Source organism: Stegostoma tigrinum, chromosome 38 (assembly GCF_030684315.1).
Source record: "Stegostoma tigrinum isolate sSteTig4 chromosome 38, sSteTig4.hap1, whole genome shotgun sequence".
In the NCBI taxonomy this organism is placed as follows: Eukaryota; Metazoa; Chordata; class Chondrichthyes; order Orectolobiformes; family Stegostomatidae; genus Stegostoma; species Stegostoma tigrinum.
In genome coordinates, this window is record NC_081391.1 from 12,320,564 (window position 1) to 12,340,629 (window position 20,066).

General features: G+C 44.8%; 1 protein-coding gene across 1 annotated transcript in view; it reads left to right on the forward strand.

The window, feature by feature from the left end:
• ncf4 (neutrophil cytosolic factor 4) overlaps positions 1 to 20,066 on the forward strand; it is a 59,861-nt gene that overhangs the window by 37,232 nt on the left and 2,563 nt on the right. Inside the window, exons 8-9 of the mRNA XM_048520988.2 lie at positions 2,213 to 2,361; positions 7,769 to 7,834. Of these exons, the coding sequence (XP_048376945.1) occupies positions 2,213 to 2,361; positions 7,769 to 7,834 (215 nt within the window). The remainder of the gene's footprint in view (positions 1 to 2,212; positions 2,362 to 7,768; positions 7,835 to 20,066) is intronic.

Below are 20,066 nucleotides of genomic sequence, written 5' to 3' on the forward strand. Positions count from 1 at the left end.
AAGTGATCTCCTTCCGCAGTTTTTAGATGAGGAGAGTGCCCAGCAAGCTGTTGAATACGCGCAGGAGTAGGCCAACTGGCCCATCGAGCTTGCTCTGCCATTGTCTGATCTTTTTGTGGACTCACCATAAACCTTAATTCCTTTACTGTTCAAAAACCGTTGGCTTAAAAACATTCAATGAGGTATCCTCAACTGCTTCACTGGGCAGGGAGTTCCACAGATTCACAACCCTTTGGGTGAAGAATTGCTTCCTCAACTCAGCCCTAAATCTGTTCCCCCTTAATTTGTGGCTATACCCCGAGTTATAGTTTCATCCGCCAGTGGAACCAACCTCCTGCTTCTGTCTTATCTATTCCCTTCATAATTTTTTTTGTTTCTATAACATACCCCTCATTCTTCTAAATTCCAGTGGGTATAGACTCAGTCCACTCAATCTCTCCACAGGTGTATGTCGGCTCTTTACAGTTACTCCCCATACGGTGTTGTGTCCGTAAGTATGAGCTTTCGTACACTGGATGTTTATAAATCAGGGACCTGCTGTATTGTTTCTCAATGGGATTAACACTGAAGGTCAACAGAACAAGATTTGGGGTCATCAATACTCTGCTGTCCTTTTCTGAATTCACCGAGTCCAGCTCACTTGTTATCCCTGTGTTCGCGGAAATACACTAGCTCCCAGACCACTGACACCCTCAGACTTAAAAATTCTTATCCTTGTTTTCAAATTAGCCAATCCTGGTAACTCCAGAGTAAGAAGAAGCAGAATAGAATAATATTAAGCAAATTTGATTTATTCCTTCAAGAAGTCAGCCTTATTGTCGAGTGTACCCCAAACTATTTTCCAGCTGAAATCTTCCATTTCAGCACGTGGGAATGAACACAATCCGCAGATACCAAAAAAAGAAAAACATGAATCAAATCGTATATAATTCTGAAAATATGCCTATTGACATCAGTATCGAATACATTGTGTAAATATGGCAATATGCTGTTTGTGAAAGTGCTCATCAGCCCATTGTATCATCTGTACCATCTCCCAATTCTTCGACCAGGTAGAGGTGGTTGGGTCTTGAGGTTATTTTTGTTAGAGGTTGTTCCACAGTGTCTGGGTGACAGGGTCAGGCTCAGAGGGACTGCAGAGGAGCGGTGAAGGGAAAAACAATGGTTCGGTTAGTTGATTCTGAGTGGCTGAGGCATTAATGTGGAGGCTGAGCCGGGGAGCTGCCATCCCCCACATTTTTGTTTCATTCACAAAAGCCACAACGCCCAGAGTTGTTCCTTCTCTCCACAGAGCAGAGGCCACTGTCTGTGAAGCAAGCTTAAAGGAGCCTTGTTTTGAGTTGGATTCTCCATGCCAATGCCTTAAGCAATCAGTCAACTTGCTGACACTCAGCACCCTTTTGTCATGCAGTATAAATTGTTGCTGCCTTTCAGATTTGACATTCTTGCAATGTTGTTCTGAAGAATGCAAGATGAAAAGCGTTGTCTTTTATCAGCAAAACTCAAGTTCTGTGCAATCCAAAGACAACGTATATTTTCTTTCTCCCAAGAACATTAAATCATAAGAAATAAGGACCTCTTGGCCCTTTCGACATGCTCCATCACTCAAAAGGATCGTGACCAAACCGCCTCAACTTGGTCTTTCAATATTTCATAATTCCCTAATCCTTCAGGGGAGAGGGTCATGTTGATGTAATGTCACTAGGCCAGTAATCCAGAAACACACTGCAGCCATCGGTTCAAATCCAATTGAATCCAAATTCGTTTCAGATCTTTGGAATATAAAGATAATTTTCGGTAATGCTAACCATAACAGCTGGTGTAAAATCCCATCTGGTTCACTAACACCCCTTATGGAAGGGAGTCTGTCACCCTTATCCAGCCTGGCCTCCATGTGACCCCAGCGATGTGCTTGACGCATAAACTGCCCTCTGGAATGGACTAACCATGATGGTTAGGAATGGACAGCAAATGCTGGTCCTGTCACCGATGCCCACATCCTGCGAAAGAATAAAGGAGGAAAAACAATTCTCTTAGATCCTAAGAATCTATGGATCTTTGTTCTTTGTCTGCTTTTCTTCATTCCTTTTTCTTTAGCTCCTTCTTCTTCTTTTCCTCACTTCCATTCTGAAATCCTTGTATGACGGCAGTTCTGTTTGTTTGCCTCTCTGATCATTATTGTGTTTTTCTCCCCTCTGCACTCTCAAATTAGGGCATGCTAAATAGCTGCACTGGGATTTTCCCCCAGTCTTTTGTGAGGATCATTAAAGATTTATCAGAAGGAACTGACCTGAAGAAACGACTCTCAGATGCTCACAGGTTCAGATGCGTCTACCATGATATCGAGTGCTCCAAGATCAGGTATGTGGTTCCCCAGGAAAAGTTTGGTGCAAGAAAAATGAAACAACAAGTAGAAGATATTTAATTCAATAAGATGTCTCAAAGAGCATTGACGAGCAATTCATGTAATATATAGTCATAGGCCTACGATGAGGAAGCGATGGCCTAGTGGTATTATCGCTAGACTGTTAATCCAGAGACCCAGATAAGGTTCTGTGGACCCAGGTTTGAATCCCACCACGCAGATGGTGGAATTTGAGTGCAATAAATGGTCTGGAATTAAGAATCTAATGATGACCACAAATCGATTGTCGATTGTCAGGAAAACCCATGTGGTTCACTAATGCTCTTGAGGGAAGCAAACTACCATCCTGGTCTGGCCTACATGTGAATCCAGAACCACGGCAATGTGGCTGACTCATAACTGCCCACTGGGGCAATTAGGGATGGGCAATAAATGCTGCCTCAGCCAGTGACGCCCTCGTCCTGTTAATGAATAAAAGGAAGAAAGAAGCCTAGATGTTTACTCCCAATATGATTAGCTTGTGTTGGAAGTCCTATGGTTTGATTAGGTCCTCCATCTTCAACACCCCAAAAATAGATACCCCTCCCCAATTTGCTCGCTTTGTGCCCTGAGGCACAGATATGGAATGGGGATGGATCCAATACCCCAGAAATATATTGAAGGTAGCCACAGTTGAGAGCATGAAAAGACACGCTTTCATTCTTTGGAGTTGCATTAAAGGCTATTAGCTTCTGTAGCCCTCTTCCCTCATACTCACACCCATTCCTTATGGTCCCCTTTCACTGCCAACCTGCATCAGTGCCAACCCATGCTCTCCAATGAGCCCTCATACCTTCTGTGCCAATCCATACCCATCTACCCTGTATAGAACTTGTACAGTCACAATTAACTCTAAAATAACAATGAACATCTTTGGAAAAAGGATGCTGCTCCTGTAATCCTATAAAACTGTTCACTGAACAGCTGGGAAGGTGATGGCCTATTGGCATTAGCACTGAACTGTTAATCCAGGGGCTCAGGTAATGTTCTGGGATTTGAACTGGACCACATGTGACTCCAGACCCACAGCAATATGGTTGACTCTTCACTGTCCCCTGGGCCATTCGGGGATGGGCAGTAAATACTGACTTAGTCAGCTCATTCTGTAAATAAATAAAAAGAAAACTGACCACAAAGTTTCAACAACTGCAGTGTTAACCAGTTCACACCTCTTAATGCGTGTAAATAAATATTGAGATGTTGATAAAAGTGATCACAGAGAAAATAAGTTATTGTAAAGATGTCAATTCAAAGTCAATAGTTCTCTCCAGCATTCCACACAACTTCCCATTCAGAAAATAGAGATAACACAGTGAGGAGCTGGATGAACACGGTAGGCCAGGCAGCATCAGAGGACAAGGAAAGCTGATGTTTCGGGTCTGGATCAGAGATAATGGGAACTGCAGATGCTGGAGAATCCGAGATAACAAACTGTGGGGCACAATGAACACCTTTGGAAAAAGGCAGCTGCTCCTATAATCCTGTAAAACTGTTCATTAAACAGCTGGGAAGGCAATGGCCTATTGATATTATCATTGAACTGTTAATCCAAAGTCTCAGATAATGTTCTGGGATTCCAAGGGCGCTGACCTGAAATGTCAACTTGCCTGGTCTGGCCTGCTGTGTTCCTCCAGCTTCACACTCTGTTGTCTCTGACTCCAGCATCGGCAGTTCTTACTGTCTCACACTCAGAAATTGCTTTTTTATGATGCTGGACTCTCACCCAAGCGGTTCTGACTCTGCAGGGGTCCAGGCCGTGGAGTCATGAGGCTGCAGACAGAGATCATTTGGTCCCTTAAATCCATATAAACTTTTAGTAAGTAACGCAATCAGTCCCATTTCCCCACTTTACCCCCATCACTCTGCTAGTTTACTTCTTTCCCTCAAATACCTTTGCCATTTTCTTTTGAAATCGTTCACCATCTTTATACCCTTGCAGACATCAGATTCCGAATCGTTGCCACTCACTGTGTAAAAAGTCTCCAACTCCCGTGTATTTCTACGCCAATTTCTTAAATCTGTACACCCCATGTCACGTAGCACTTCTTCACTTTGCCTAAACCTAACAAGAATACGGCCACCACTGTCAGATCTCTCCTCAATCACTTTTGCTGCAGGGAGAACAATCCCAGCTCTCCAACCTAACTTTGTTTGTGAAAATCCCTCATTCTGGTAATCAGAACCATTTCTTCACACTTGTAATGCCTGGAATGAGCTGTCAGCTCAGCATCTAAAGCAAAGGCAGATGCTTTCCAACAACCTTTTAAGTGAAAGATAAAAGCCACAATCCTGACAACCTTCTGTTTCTTACTGTGCCTGCACTGATCTCAAATAACTCCAATCATAAGTCACACGTTGTATGGACTGTTGTGGTGTAAAGCTGAGTTATAAAGACCAGGAAGTCTGTGGTAAATTAGTTGATCCTAGCAATGGTAGGAATGAGAGAAGTTAACTTGATATTTTCAAGTTATGTGCTGTCCTTCTTTTTGATAATGAAGGCAGACTAAATGACCGTACGAGTTATCCAGAATTCTGGTCTTATGTTCTGAAGGATGTGTGTTCGAATCTCACAATGGCAGATGATGAAATTTAAATTAAATAAAATTCTAGAACAAAAGCTGGCCTAATGGTGAGCACTATTGATTGTCATCAAAACCCATCAGATACAGTCATGTCCTTTAGAGACGAATATCTGTCATCATTACCCAGGCCTACGTGTGACTCCAGACCCACATTAATGGCTCTTCAGCCACTGTCCGGACAATTAGGGAGGGACAATAAGTGGTGATCTAGCCAACGAAGACTGCGTCCCATGAATAAATTCTGAGAAAACGTGCGAGAATTGAGTTGAGTATCGCTGAATGCCTGCGATGATACTTGCACATCAGGCGAAGAGAGGTCACTTGGGTTAAGAGTCCATTAGCACTTTACAGTCAGGACTTTGAAGGAGGAATCATTTTGCTTTTCAAATTGCATTGAAAGTGTACCTCAGGATAGTCAATACAAGTTTGTTGGCTGTCCTCCCGACAATACACTGAGGACCATAGTTTGGGGCGAGTGGGAATAAACCTCGCTGAACCCAGCTGACAGCTGGCAGACTAACATCTGTTGGGCAACACTGGTGTTTTACACTCCCAAGCGTTCCATGAGAATCATGGGTTGATTCATGGCAGGCAGGAGCATTGCTAAGTGTTGGCATTGTGTGAAGGGGAATTCAGAGCAGGAGTGGAACCTCTGAGTGTTTGAAGTCTTTTTCTTGGCATCTCAGACTGATAATGAAGAACTCCAGCTGTGAGCAAGTCAGAAAAGGATTGTGTATACCAATGTCTGCCCGTGTTTCTTAAAGGCCCCAGTTTTGCTCTCTGTTTTTTTGCTTTGGCCCCTAAAAGCTTCACTTCTGCGCAGAGTTGAGGTTTTGACACATTTGTGATTCCTGTTGACAGTGAATGTGAAGTCAGGAATAGACCCAGTGTTGTGTGGTTGCATGTGAAGGCCTCAGGCCTCTTGAGGAAGGCTAGTGAAACCAGGACAGTCGGAGCAAAGAATGAGGTCTGAAATTAATACAGTGTCATAGAGATATACAGCGCAGAAACAGACTCGTCAGTCCAACTCGTCCACACCGACCAGATATCCAAAATTAATGTTGTCCCATTTGCCAGCATTAGGCCCATATCCCTCTTAAACCCTTCCTATTCGTATATCTTTCCAGATGACTTTTAAATGATGTAATTGTACCAGCCTCCACCACCTCCCCTGACAGCTCATTCCATACACACACCACCCTCAGTGTGGAAAAAGTTATCCCTTCGGTCTCTTTTGAATCTTTCCCCTCTCACCTTAAACCTACGCCCTCTAGTTTTGGACATCCCCACCCTGGGGCAAAGACCTTGACTATTCATCCTATCCATGCCCTTCATGATTTTATAAACTACTATTAGGTCACCCTTCAGTCTCCAACGCTCCAGGGAAAATAGCCCCAGCCTATTCAGCCTGTCCCTAATAGCTCAAACCCTCCAAACCTGGCAACATCTTTGTAAATCTTTTCTGAACCCTTTCAAGTTTCACATCATCCTTCCTGTAGCAAGGAGACAAGAATTGCACACAGTATTCCAAAAGTGGCCTAACCAATGTCCTGTACAGCCGCAACATGACCTCCCAACTCCTAGACTCAATGCAGATGAATGCAGGCAAGCATACCTAACACCTTCATCACTGTCCTGTCTACCTGCGACTCCACTTTCAAGGAACTGTGAACCTGCAACTCCAAGGTCTCTTTGTTCAATAACACTCCACAGGACCTTATCATTAAGTGTATTAGTCCTGCCCTGATTTGCCTTTCCAAAAGGCAGCACCTCATGTTTATCTAAATTAAACTCCATCTACCACTCCTCAGCCCATTGGCCCCTTTGGTCAAGATCCCATTGTGCTCTGAGATAAGTTTCTTAGCCGTCCACTATACCTCCAATTTTGGTGTCATCTGCAAACTTACTAACCATATCTCCATATTCACATTCAAATCATTTACGCAAATGACAAAAAGCAGTGGGCCCAGCACCAATCCTTGTGGCACACCGCTGGCCACAGGCCTCCAGTCTGAAAAGCAACCCTCCACCACCACCCTCTGCTTTCTATCTTCGAGCCAGTTCTGTGATGGAGGACGGGAAAATATTGAGGCTGTAAGAGCTGCTCCTTTATAAAGCGTTGGAGTTGACTTCCTCAAATTCTAGGAGCAGTAATTACTCTTTTATAAGCTGTTACATTGTTTTGGAATTTTGGGGAAAAAAGATCAAAACGACAGCATTTTTTGTAAAAGATTTTATAAAGAGCACAAGTAGTAGATTCACAGAGAGTCATACAGCATAGAAACAGGCCCTTCGGCCCACCTTGTCTATGCTGACCAACAACCACCAAAGTATACTAATCCCATTTATCCCACTTGGCCCAAAGCATAGCCTGCATTTTAAGCGCTCATCCAGATGCGTCTTCAATGTTGCAAGGATAACCTGCATCCACCGCGCTCTCTGGCAGCATGTTCCGTATATCTACCACCCTCCGGGAGAAAAAGGTTTTACTCGGGTCGCCTCTAAACCGCTTCGCTCCTCACCTTAAACTTTATACCCTCTGGTCTGCCGTGGGCAAGAGCTTCTCAGATGCAACCCCCCCCCCCCCCCCCCACCCCCACCCCACCCCCGCCCCACCCTCAGCCTCCCCTACTCAAGTTGAAACAGCCCCAGCCTATCCAGTCTCTCCCCATAACAGGCTTCGTAAGGTGAAAACGAAATATTTAATTATGACTGTAATAGCAAAATAGTTATAATATGCTCAGCTTTTCAGCCTCTTACTATATGCTTCCCCCTCTTGCAGGGATGTAACTCTGAAGAATGGAATTCCTGTACAACCAGACTACACAGAGCTTCTGTCCTTAATGAGGTATTTACTCTACAGGTGTAAAATCAGCACTAAATATCCTCCTTTTTAATAGTAGTTTTTTAATTGGTTTGATTGCAATCTAAGAATACAGGCAGGCCATTTAGGACTGAGATGAGGAGAAATGTTTTCACCCAGAGAGCAGTTAGCCCATGGAATTGTCTGCCACAGAAAGCAGGTGAGGGAGAAACATTGAATATTTTCAAGTGGAAGTTAGATATGGGTCTTAGCTAAAGGGATCGAAAAGTATGGGGAGAAAGCGAGGGCAGGGGGCTAAGTTGGATGATCAGCCATGAGAATGGTAGAGCAGGCTGAAGGGGCCAAATGGCCTCTATTCTCTATGATTCTTTCCTTGCCTTCACTTCTTAGTTGATCTCAGTTCAATTATGATGGTGAACTTTTCCTGAGCTGAAGGCTTACCTGTGTCAACGACTTTAATTGGTTGCCAGGGCATGGGATCGGCCCAGTAACGGTGGCATCTCTCCCAGTCAGAGGCAGTCACTTTGAAGTGGTTCCTTATCCTTCTCCCTGCCAACGTCAACAAACCAAGCTGAAGGGTAGGTCACACGTGGAGAGCTCCAACTTGTTTTCCAGGCAAAGAGCTGCCAGCCTCTTGGGTGAGGTCCGCCTCATTTTAGCATTGGGCGTCAAGTTTTCCAGCCTTGACCTGTGCAGTGCATGTTGCATCTAATGAAAGGAGACATTCTTTGTCACTTCCTCAATGAGCTCACTATGTTTATTTCGATTTCCCAGCTTAGACTTTGTCAACTCTGTGGAATGGTTCTTGGGAGTCTCCAGGAATTCAGGATTAATCTCCAGGGCGCTGCGGAGAGCAATCCTGGAGAACAATCAAAGCTATATTACAAGAAATTCAATACCTATGAACATTAGTTATGAGTGGAAAAACATTGCACATGGGGGAAATGGTCCATAAGCTTCTGTTGGAGACATTTCAGGGAAATGGTTTGTGATTTTGGTGCCAGTTTTGCATGACCATTAGATGTTGCTGGTCGTCTGCTTCAACAGGACAAGTGAACATAGGGGTTCTTGTGGCCAGGTGGTATGTCCCTTCCTCTGGGCCAGGAGGCTTGGCTTCAAGACCCCCCATTAGGGAGGAGGGAGATTATACTTTTCCAGGATTATCCAGCTGCATTAGGTGCTAGAAGTCAGATAGGATCCATTCCATCAGACATGGTAAGAACTGCCCATGCTGGAGTCTGAGATAACACAGTGTCATTCTGGAGGAACACCAGCAGGCCAGGCAGCATCAGAGGAGCAGGAAAGTTGATGTTTTGGGTTGGGACCCTTCTTCAGAAATGGGCATATATCTACTCCATACCCGATTTCAGTTGATGGGACCTGGGGATAGCAGATCATCATGGAATGTACAATAGTCATTGCTGATGGCACCGATATCACAGGAGCATAGAAGCATGGAAACTCTACAGTGCAGAAGGGGACCATTCGACCCATAAGGTCTGAAACAGCTCTCCAAAAGCATTCTACCCCCAAAAGCCCTGTAATCCCACTTTTCAAATGGCTAACTCAGCTAGCCTGCGCATCCCTGGACACAATAGGTAATTTAGCGTGACCAATCCACACTAGCCTGCTCATGTTTGGACTGTGGGAGGAAACTGGAGCACCTGGAGGAAACCCGTGCAGACACGTGGAGAATGTGCAAATCCGCACAGATAGTCGCCCGTGGCTGGAAACCTGGTCTGCATTACAGAGGGAAACTGTAGCCTGTCTTGGTTTAGACTGAGTTCCCTTTTGTTATCTGTGAGTAAAAGCTTACATTTTAATTTGTTGTGTTGCTTGTCCAAATGTGACATTCCCCTGCTGGGTAATGACAAAGAGCGGTCCCCCTTGGACAGTATGGATATGATAATGCTGACAAAGGGTGTTCAGGTAGAATATGGTTTACAGACAGGTAAAGTGAGTGATGTACAGAGATAGCGTGTGAGAGGGGTGTTGTATGTGTGAGGGAGTGTCAGCTATGATGGCTAATGTGCCATGAGCAGATAGCTGTAATGATGCCATTGAGGGGTAACATGGGGTTGCCAATGCTTGTATGGGCACACAGTGAACTTTCAAAGATGTGGACATTTAACTGGTCAAGAGATTTTTCAGCTGTTATTTACCGAGTGGTGAATTGCTCTGGGAATGGTGTGTGACAGTAGGGCCAGACTTGGAAGCACGGGGGTGGGGTAGGTAGTTAATGTGGCCTTTGGTAAGACATGGAAATTACACCAGGCCTCGGAGCAGAAATCCCTCCAAAACTCTCACTCAGCCAAAGGAAATGTAAAATGCAGCCCATCATGTCCAGCCCAGGTTATAGAGCAAACTAGTGCTGCTGTGTTCATCCATATCATCCCATACCACTTCAATTACAACATTTGAACGAAAGATAGAGCCTGGGCCTCCTTGACAGATGAGGAATTATCAGCGGTGAGAGAAACAGAGCCAATGATTCAAGTTATTGATCTTCCAGCAGATCTGAAGTAAGTCAGAAATAGATTAGACAGGAGAGTGCGAAGCACCAAAGAAGAAATCTGCCTTGGAGGACAGGAGAGACCGTCATAGAATCCCAACAGTGTGGAAGCAGGCCTTTCGGCCCATCAGGTTGACACTGACCCTCCAAAGATTTTCCCACACAGACCCACTCCCATACCCTATTCCTGTCTTTCCCATGGCTAATCCACCCGATTTAAACATCCCAGACACTATGGACAATCTTATCATGGCCAATATACCCAACCTGCACATCTTTGGACAACAACTTAGGACTGTAGTGGATCAAGAAGGCAGTTCACCACCATTTTCTCCAGGGCATCTATGGGCCATAAATGCTGACCTAGTCAGGGATGCCCACATCCCACTAACAAATAAAAGCAAATGTAGGAGAGAGCCAAATTGTTTTTTCTGAAGAAGAATCTAGGCCCGAAATGTCAGCCTTCCTGCTCCTAAGATGCTGCTTGGCCTGCTGTGTTCATCAAGCTCTACACCTTGTTATGCCAGATTCTCCAGTATCTGCAGTTCCTACCATCTCTTGACCAGTTAAATGTCCACAGTGGCACAGTTAGTTAATGACAAGTGATTGAGGAGACTGAGTCTATGTTCCTCATAGTTCTGAAGAATGAGGGGTGATGGATGTAAAAAAAGATTCCGCTGAGTGTAAGACCAAGCAAAGAGGACAGGCCATTTAGGACTGAGAGCAGGGGGATCCCCTTCAATCAGAGGGTGATGTTTCTTCAGAATTTCCCCTCTTCAGCTGGTGGCTGGAGGCTCAGTCATTGGGAGTTTGAAGACAGAAATTGATCTGGAGGCAAATGACATCAATGGATATGGAGATAGCAATGGTCAGCGGCATTGAGGTAGATCCATTGAGCTGAGTGGTGGACCTAGCTCGATGGGCTGAATGGCCTTACTCACTAGCTAATGTTCCTGTGTTAAGAACCAAAGTTTCATTGCACAAAAGCAAAAGGGAGTGGTAATGTGAAGAAGCAAAAGATCTGTTGACATGAGTTGTGAATAATATCTTCTGTATATATTTTTAGCTTCACGCAATTATCTCATTTCTCCTTAGTATATACAATGATTCTGAGCCAACCACTCTCCGTGGGGAAAGATTGCCTGTTCCCAACAATGAGTGTGGGATTTCTCCTAACCTCTCTCTTAGGGAAGGGCTAACCAAAAATTCCATTTGGGACCCACGTCACGTGGGAACCAAACAGTGGAAACTTCTAACTTGGAAGCTGAGGGTTAAAGTAAAGTACTTTCTGACTCACTAGACACATGATATTCTCCAGACCCAAACACATACAACTTTTACAAAATTTGCTGGAGAAACGCAGCAGGTCTGGCAGCATCTCTGGAGAAAGATAGAGAAAACAGAGTTAACATTTTGAGTCCAGTGACCCTTCTGCGGAATGGGATGTAGCTCAGAAAGGGTTGGTGTGTATACTGAAGATGGGATAGGGGAAGCAGGGTGGAGATGGAGCCCACAGGGAGAAAGAACAACAGTTGGACAGACAAAGCCATGCGTAATGGTCAACCTGGGGTGGCGCAGTGGCTCAGTGGTTAGCCAGGTTCAATTCCACCCACGGGCAACTGTCTGCATGGAGTTTGCACATTCTCCCTGTGTCTGTGTGGGTTTCCTCCAGATGCTCCAGTTTGCTCCCACAGTCCAAAGATGTGTAGACTAGGTGGATTGGCCATGCTAAATTGCCCGTAGTGTTCAGGGATGTGTAGATTAGGTGGGTTATAGAGGGAGGGGTCTGGGTGGGATGTCTGAGGATCGGTGTGGACTTATTGGGCCAAAGGGCCTGTTTCCACACTGTAGGGATTCAATGATCTATGAATAGCTGCTAATGGGGACCATTAGTGGCTGGCAATGGGTTATATGCGATAGCAGCCTATGTGATGACAAGGTGTGATGAGGAAGGGTCACCAGACCCAAAATGTTAACTCTGACTTTTTCTTCACAGATACTGCTGGACCTGCTGAGCTTTTCCAGCAACTTCTGTTTTTGCTCCTGATTTACAGCATCCGCAGTTCTCTCAGTTTGTATCCTTTCTAACACACTCAGTCATGTTCTTCTCTGCTAGTGATTGTTAAGTGGAAATCCGTAGAGATTGTTGCATTAAAATAAAGCAAAGAACTGCGGGTGCTGGGAATCTGAAATTTCTGGAGAAACTCAGCAGGCCAGGCAGCATCTGTGGAGAGAGAAACAGAGTTAGAGGTTTTGATTCCATTGACCCCATGGTCTGAAAAAGTGTGACTGGATTCGAAATGTTAACTCTGTTTTCTCTCTCCGCACAATGCTGGCCAGACCTGCTGAGTTCCTCCAGCAATTTCTGTTTTGGTTGCAGTTGCAATAACTTACCAAGACTCCTCTGACAGCAGCTTCCAAAACCACTATCTCCACCTTCTAAAAGGACAAAGGCACTGGGCACATGGGAGCAACGCCCCCTGCCAGCTGTTCTCCAAGTCACCACCCTGACTTGGAATGACCTGGGCAACCTTTTCACACAGAGGGTGGTGTGTGTATGGAATGAGCTGCCAGAGAAAGTGTTGGAGGTAGGTATGTTTACAACAATTAAAAGGCAGCTGGATGGGCACGTAAATGTGAAGCGTTTGGAGGGATACGGGCCAAATGCTGGCAAATGGGACGAGATTAGTTCAGGATACCTGGTCAGCATGGATGAAGTGAACCAAAAGGTCTATTTCCATGCCGTAAAACTATATGACTCCATATTGCAGTTCCTTCAGTGTCACTGGGTCAAAATCCTGGAATTTCCTTCCGAAAGGGTTATACGTAGTAGCAGCCCATGTGATGACAAGGCCTGTGTGTGTGTGTGTGTGTGTGTGTGTGTGTGTGTGTGTGTGGTGGGGGGGTGGTGTTGTAGGGTAAGGAGATATAAGGTGGTGCCCCCAGGCCCTAAAATGATCAAAGCAACTCCATGGGTGTCCCTACACACTTAAGACTGTCGTGGTGCAAGAAGGCAGTTCACCACTGTTTTCTCCAGGGCATTTAGGGGATGGGCAATAAATGCTGGCTTCATTAGCGATGCCCACATCCCACTAACAAATGTAGGAGAAGGCCAAATTGTTTCCCTTCTTATGAAGGAAGGTCAGAAATTTGCTTCTACCTTAACCCCTGATGAGATAATTAGATTCCCTACAGTGTGGAAACAGACCCTTCAGCCTAACAAATCCACAACGACCCTCAGGGAATCCCACCCAGACCCATCTCCCTCAAACCTGCACACCCCTGGACACGACGGGCAGTTTCCCATGGCCAGTCTACCAAACCTGCACATCTTTGGATTGTGGGAGGAAACCACAGCGAACCTACACAGACATGGGGACAATGTGCAAACTCTACACAGAGAGTTGCCCAAGGCTGGAATCAAGCGCAGGTCCCTGGCGTTGTGAGGCAGCAGGGCTAACCACGGAGTGCCTGCTGATGTCAGGTGGAGAATTGTTGGCACAATTCAGTCTTCATCACAGAGCGTTGACACCCACATGCCACGTGAGGAATTGTTCCTTATAGCAATAGGAAAACCTTTCTTAGCTGCGACTTTGTGTGTGTATGACATCAGGGGGATGTGCGATCTTGCTTTGTAATGGCTCTACCGAATGGATCAGGTGAGATCTGCAATTAGTCGGTCAGGAACGGCCCGGCCATGAGCTCATCTCAGTCAGGACATCAGCTGGAGCTGTGTAATTATCCTCCGGACCCTTGGGAGGGGCGGTTGTCATCTGGCACATCCAGAAATCGCATCCCCGGTCAGAAATCGCAGGAAAGAGTGGCCTGGCCTCTGAGGGGCAAGTGGTGTAGATGTTCTGTAGTCAGGCTGTTCAGGAATATTATTACACACCTCTAGTTTAGGTGGGAGTTGAAGCTGAGCCTCCTAGCCTCAGAGATACAGACTCTACTACTGCACCATAAGTGCCTATGGAGTCCTAGGTAGAAGTGTCACTTTATGAAGATACCAGAAGGTGTTTAATACCAGCATCCAATCAAGGGACAGCACCTTTTTCTGAGAGGAGAAAGGATCAAGATGGAAAAAAAATTCTGCGTTTTTCTTTTCGTGTGCGATCACCTTTGAGTGAATTTTGATTGAAACAGGGAAGTGAGTTGTATACTGAAAGCAAAAAGGCTGGAAATCTTGGAGGGTTGGGCAGCATCCGCAGAGAGAAAGCAAGCAAACAGCTCGAATCTAGGTGGCTCTTCATCAAGACTGAGTTGTGTGTATAACTCAGTAGGCTACTTCTTGATGTATAATAATTATTTCTTAGCAGAATGCTATTATAACGAATATAATGAGGTGGTTTTTTTCTAGGCACAAATAAAGGCTGTGATTGAACACTTTCCTCCTGCCTGGATAAGTGATAAGCTCCAAAACTGCTCAAGGGGTTCAGCACCATCTAGAACAAAGCAACCCACTTGATCTGGCACCTTCAATATTCACCCCCTCCATTACGGGCATGCAGCGCAGCAAACAGATCACAGAGGGGAGGGATGAGTATGGATTTTAACAGGAAAGTTGAGCTTCTACCCCCTCAAGCAGAGCTGTAAAAGCACAAATCTCATCAACTCCGCCCCTCTCAGACATAGTAAGAACTGCCAATGCTGGGGTCAGGGATGACAAAAAGCTGGTGGAACACAGCTAGCCAGGCAGCATCTGAGGAGCAGGAAAGCTGATGTTTTGGGTCCGGACCCTTTCTTCAATTTCTTTCCAGCTCAGCTTTCCTGCTCCTCTGATGCTGCCTAGCCTGCTGAGTTCCTCCAGCCCCACACTGTGTTAACTCTGCCCCCCCTTGTTCCCTTTCTAAATTTCCTCAGAGCCCTGGTACAAACAGAAGAATTGCTGAGATGAAGATGGTAGAATTCATTATAATACTCAGTTAGATCTGTAGCTTCCCCTGAGCAGAATATCTCCACTTCAATACCCTGTTCTCCCTTTAAATATTCTCTCCTCCCCAACACAGAGGTCCAGTGACAACTCTGTGCACCGACTACAGATCGAGTAAAGATACTCCCCAAGGCTCCTCCTACAGCACCCCCAATCTGTGATCCCTCATTCTCAAAAACTGAGAAAGACTGCTCCCCTCCAAATCACACACTCCATCCCAGTTTGGAACTATAATCGGCATTCCCACAATACTACTGAGTTCAAGAATTTGGAACCAGGCCCCCTCGAGAGAGAGAGAGAGAGAGAGATGGAGAGAGAAAGGAGGTGCTACTAACATCAGCCTGAGGCTGCTCCTCCAATCAAAGGCTGCTTTGCTTCTGCATTTGCTGCCCATAGGTTCATGGGGTCAGCCTATCAGCAGCACATGAAGGAGAGAAGCAGCTTGTCTATGCAGACTGCAGTGACAGAGCCAATAGGGTTACAGTCAGCACGGCTCCTGTTTTGGACTTGGGTGGGGGTGAGAATGCTTCTGCGACTTGCCTCTTGCAAGGGCATTACCAGGCTATAGGCTTTGCCAGGCACAGCTTACAGATCACTACCAGCTGGGTCTGGGGGGTGGAGCGTGGTGGTGGGTAGGGGGCTGCTGGTTTTGTTGGGGGCGGGCACGGGGAAGGAGGATGCTCTAATTTGGAGGCAAGAATTGGAGGCTTCAGTGGGCAGGGTAGTGGAAAAGGAGGAAGTTTCAGTGGTTGGGAGTGGTTGAAAGAGCAGTCTGTCAGGGACAGAAGCGATAGGAGGGAGCAGTAAGGAGGGGGTGCAAAGGGAGAAAAGTGGCTGTTGGGAACGGGGATGGAGCAGGAGGAGGCTACACGTGGGGGAGAAAAGAGTTAATAAGATTACAAGATAAGAATACTGAAAATAGGACAGAGACAATGGGAACTGCAGATGCTGGAGAATCTGAGATAACAAGCTGTGGAGCTGGATGAACACAGCAGGCCAAGCAGCATCAGAGGAGCACAAAAGCTGACATTTCGGGCCTAGACCCTTCATCAGAAAAGGGGGATGGGGAGAGGGTTCTGGAATAAATAGGGAGAGTTCTGTAAACAAGGAAATACTCAATTACCTGAGAATCAGAATAGTTTGAAATCACTGAGGTGATAAGTAATTGAAAATGAATTGGAATCTTTAGTTAAAGCTGTAGAAGACCCAGAGCCACTATGTGGGGACCAGTACAGAGATGCTACAGTAACCAATGCTGTTGACTGTTAAATTTAAATCTGTGATTGGGATCTGAGATGCAGTGCATTGAAACAAACTGCCTGTCAAAGTGTTCCAGCTCTTTGTGTATTTGTGTTGGAACAAATTAGTTGTGACCACACCAGTCTGTGAAAAGTGTGTGTTTAGGCAGAAAGCTTTTTCTCGGCAGTCTGTTAGTAATTTTGAAAAATTCTTCATGGCTAATTTACCTCGTTGTCTTCTGCCGGTTTAAATACTGAGGTGTCCAGGAGATTAACACTTTTTTTGTGTGTGTTTGTGACTTCAAATTTAATGAAGGCTTGATAATTGAGAAAATTCTAATCTGAGTAAATCTGAATCCCACGTACATCAACATTAATGCAGAAAATGTCAGTACTTCATGTCTGCATCACTTAATAAATGAGTCAGTGAAGGTGAAAAAGGACACGAGATCCAAAATTGAGTTCACAAAAATTATAGTGTAACAGTCGACTAAGAAGATATTTTGATACCGACCCTGGCTGTGTGCACTCAAATAAAAGTTACAAATGCTAGAGATGTAAAATTGTCATTTCATGTTGTATGACAAAGCCATGTTTTTATAAACACAGGAAATAGGAGCATGAGTAACCCATTCAGACTTTCGAGTCTATTCTGCCATTCAATACGATCATGGCTGAATTTTTTTTTATTCATTAATGGGATGAGGGCACACTGACCAGGCAGCATTTACTGCCCTTCACTAATTGCCCAGAGGGCAGTTAAGAGTCAGCCACATTGTGTGGGTCCGGAGTCACATGTAGGTCAGACCGGGTAAGGATGGCAGTTTCCTTCCTTAAAGGACGTTAGTGAACCAGATGGGTTTTTCCTGACAATCGGCTATTGGATTCTTAATTCCAGATATTTTTATTGAATTCAAATCCCACCATCTGCCGGGGTGGGATTTGAACCCAGGTTCCCCAGAATGTTACTTGTGTCTTTGGATTAACAAGCAAGTGAACATACCAAGAGGCCATCACCTCCCCAGTGCTACTTCAGTACCCTGTTCCACATACTCCCTGTGTCTGCGTGTGTTTCCTCAGAGTGCACCGGTTTCCTCCCACAGTCCAAAGATGTGCAGGTTAGGGTGGATTGGCCATGCTAAGTTACCCATATTGTCCAGGGATGTGCAGGTTAGGTGGATTTGTCATGGGAAATGCAGGATTACAGTGATAGGGTAGGGGAATGAGCCTGGGTGGGATGTTCTTTGGAGCTTTGGTGTGGACTTTATGGGCTAAATAGCCTGCTTCCACACCATAGGAATTCTATAATTTCTTTGGAAGAGAAGCACCTGATAAAAAATGAAGAAGAGTTTGCTGAATCTGCATAAACGGTTTGACGCCATCATGACTATGATTTCCTATTCTGGGCATGAGTGAGATGTGAAGGCTTTGTGGATGTTTCAGAAGAGATTTATTAGAATGGCTCCAGGGATAAGAAATTACAGAGAAGCTGAGGTTCCCCAGTAAAAGCCAAGACACCAAATAGGATTCAATGATGGTACATACAATTGTGAAGTGTGACAAGATGAAGTACCCCTTAATATCCAGGATTTCCAAGTTAGGTGGGTTAAACATAGGAAACGCAAGGTTACGGAGTAGGGATTCTCAGAGGGTTAGTATGGGCTGAATGGCCTATTTACACACTGTAGTGATTCTATAACATACCTTATTTAAATTTCTAAATGTAGCCTCAGACTGACTCCTCTCTCCCTGGCTTTACAAAGTTTTTTTTATTGGAGAGGTTTTTAGATGGAAGTGATGAACTGTCTATTTGAATCCAATAAAGGAAACAGCTTGTGAGGCCTTCGTTTTTTTGTTTTTCTATTGTTAAACAATAGAAGCAGCCTGAGTGGGTGGTCTCAAGCTCCCGACAAAGCCAGGATTTTTAGTTTTCGCTTTCTGCAGTTGCTGGGGTCTTGCAGCTGGGTTTGGAAGCTGCACTGTATCTCTCCCTGCTACTCTGTCACTCAGAGTTTTCTCTTGACGGTTTTCCTCCTGAACTGGAGAATTGCCTGTCAGACAAATTATTTTACTGAATTTGCCTTTGCCAAAAGTGTATTTTGGGATGTTACTGTATTGGAACAGTCACTGTTTAGTAGTTCAATAATCTATTATTCTGTTAAGTTTTCCAGTCGCGTTATTATTCTAATTTCTTCTTTCTATTGTTGTATTTTAACTGTAGCGTGTAAATAAAATGTGTTTTGCTTCTAGACTAGTAGTTTGACCAATCAAAATGCAACACCTGGCATTTGCCTTTAAAATAAAAAAAAGTTAGGGTTTAGGCTATTTTGATATATTTTGAGGGGCTCTTGCCTGGTGATTAACAGAAGGGTTTAGGTTGAGCATATTGAAATTATTTCCTGTGACTGAAGGATTAATAATCAGACAGGCCAGTTAAAACTTTCGTTTAACTGGATTGTCACAGGTACCTTGAGGAAAACTTTCACACTGTGGCCAGCATTTGGAATGATATTGTGGTGGACTTATTCACATTGATAGACCTGGTATTGTGAAATAAAATTGGTTAATTACAGATCTCATTGAGTAAGTGTCCCCAGATATCAGTAGCCATAATATAATGAATTTTACGTTCAGTTTGAGGGAGAGAGGAGTCAGTCTGAGGCTACATTTAGAAATTTAAATAAGGTAAGTTATAGAATCACTACAGTGTGTAAATAGGCCATTCAGCCCATACTAACCCTCTGAGAATCCCTACTCCGTAACCTTGCATTTCCTATGTTTAACCCACCTAACTTGGAAATCCTGGATATTAAGGGGTACTTCATCTTGGCCAGCCCACCCTAAGTGGCACATCTTTAGACTGTGGGAGGAAACCAGAGCACCCAGACAAAACCCACACAGACTATGCAAACTCCACAGAGACAGTCACCAGAAGCTGGGTTCGAAGCGGGGTCCCTGGTGCTGTGAGACAGCACTGCTAACCACTGAGCCATTGTGCTGCTCCTGTGTGGCATGAAACGTCCCAAGTGTCTACAAGCAGCATCATGATAATGATGGTAATCCGTTTGTGAGTAGAAATATTGACAAGAAGCCCTCTCTTCCTCTTCAGAATCAAAACATAGAATCTCTGCAGTGCAGATAGAGGTCATTCAGCCCATCGAGTCTGCACCAACCCTCCAATGGAGCATCCTCCCTTCCACTAATCCCACATTTACCTTGGCTAATCCACCAAGCCTGCACACAACAGGACAGTTTACATTGGTATTGTGTGGCATTTCTGTTGAGTGCACCCAATAAGTAAAGACATACAATTATAAAATGACCTCAGGATGACAGTCCTGCTCCCAAAGAAAATGTAATGAATGGTGATTCGCCAGGGAAGAGAGAGTCAATCTTCAGAATTTCATAGAATCCCTACAGTACAGAAAGACGCTATTCGACCCACTAAGACTGCACAGCCCTCTAAACAATATCTCACCTAGACCTGGCGATAAAGGAATATGTAGGTCTAAAGCAATATTTATTTGTTGCTGATCTCTGCTCATCTTTGAGAATGTGAAGGTGAGTCACCTTTTT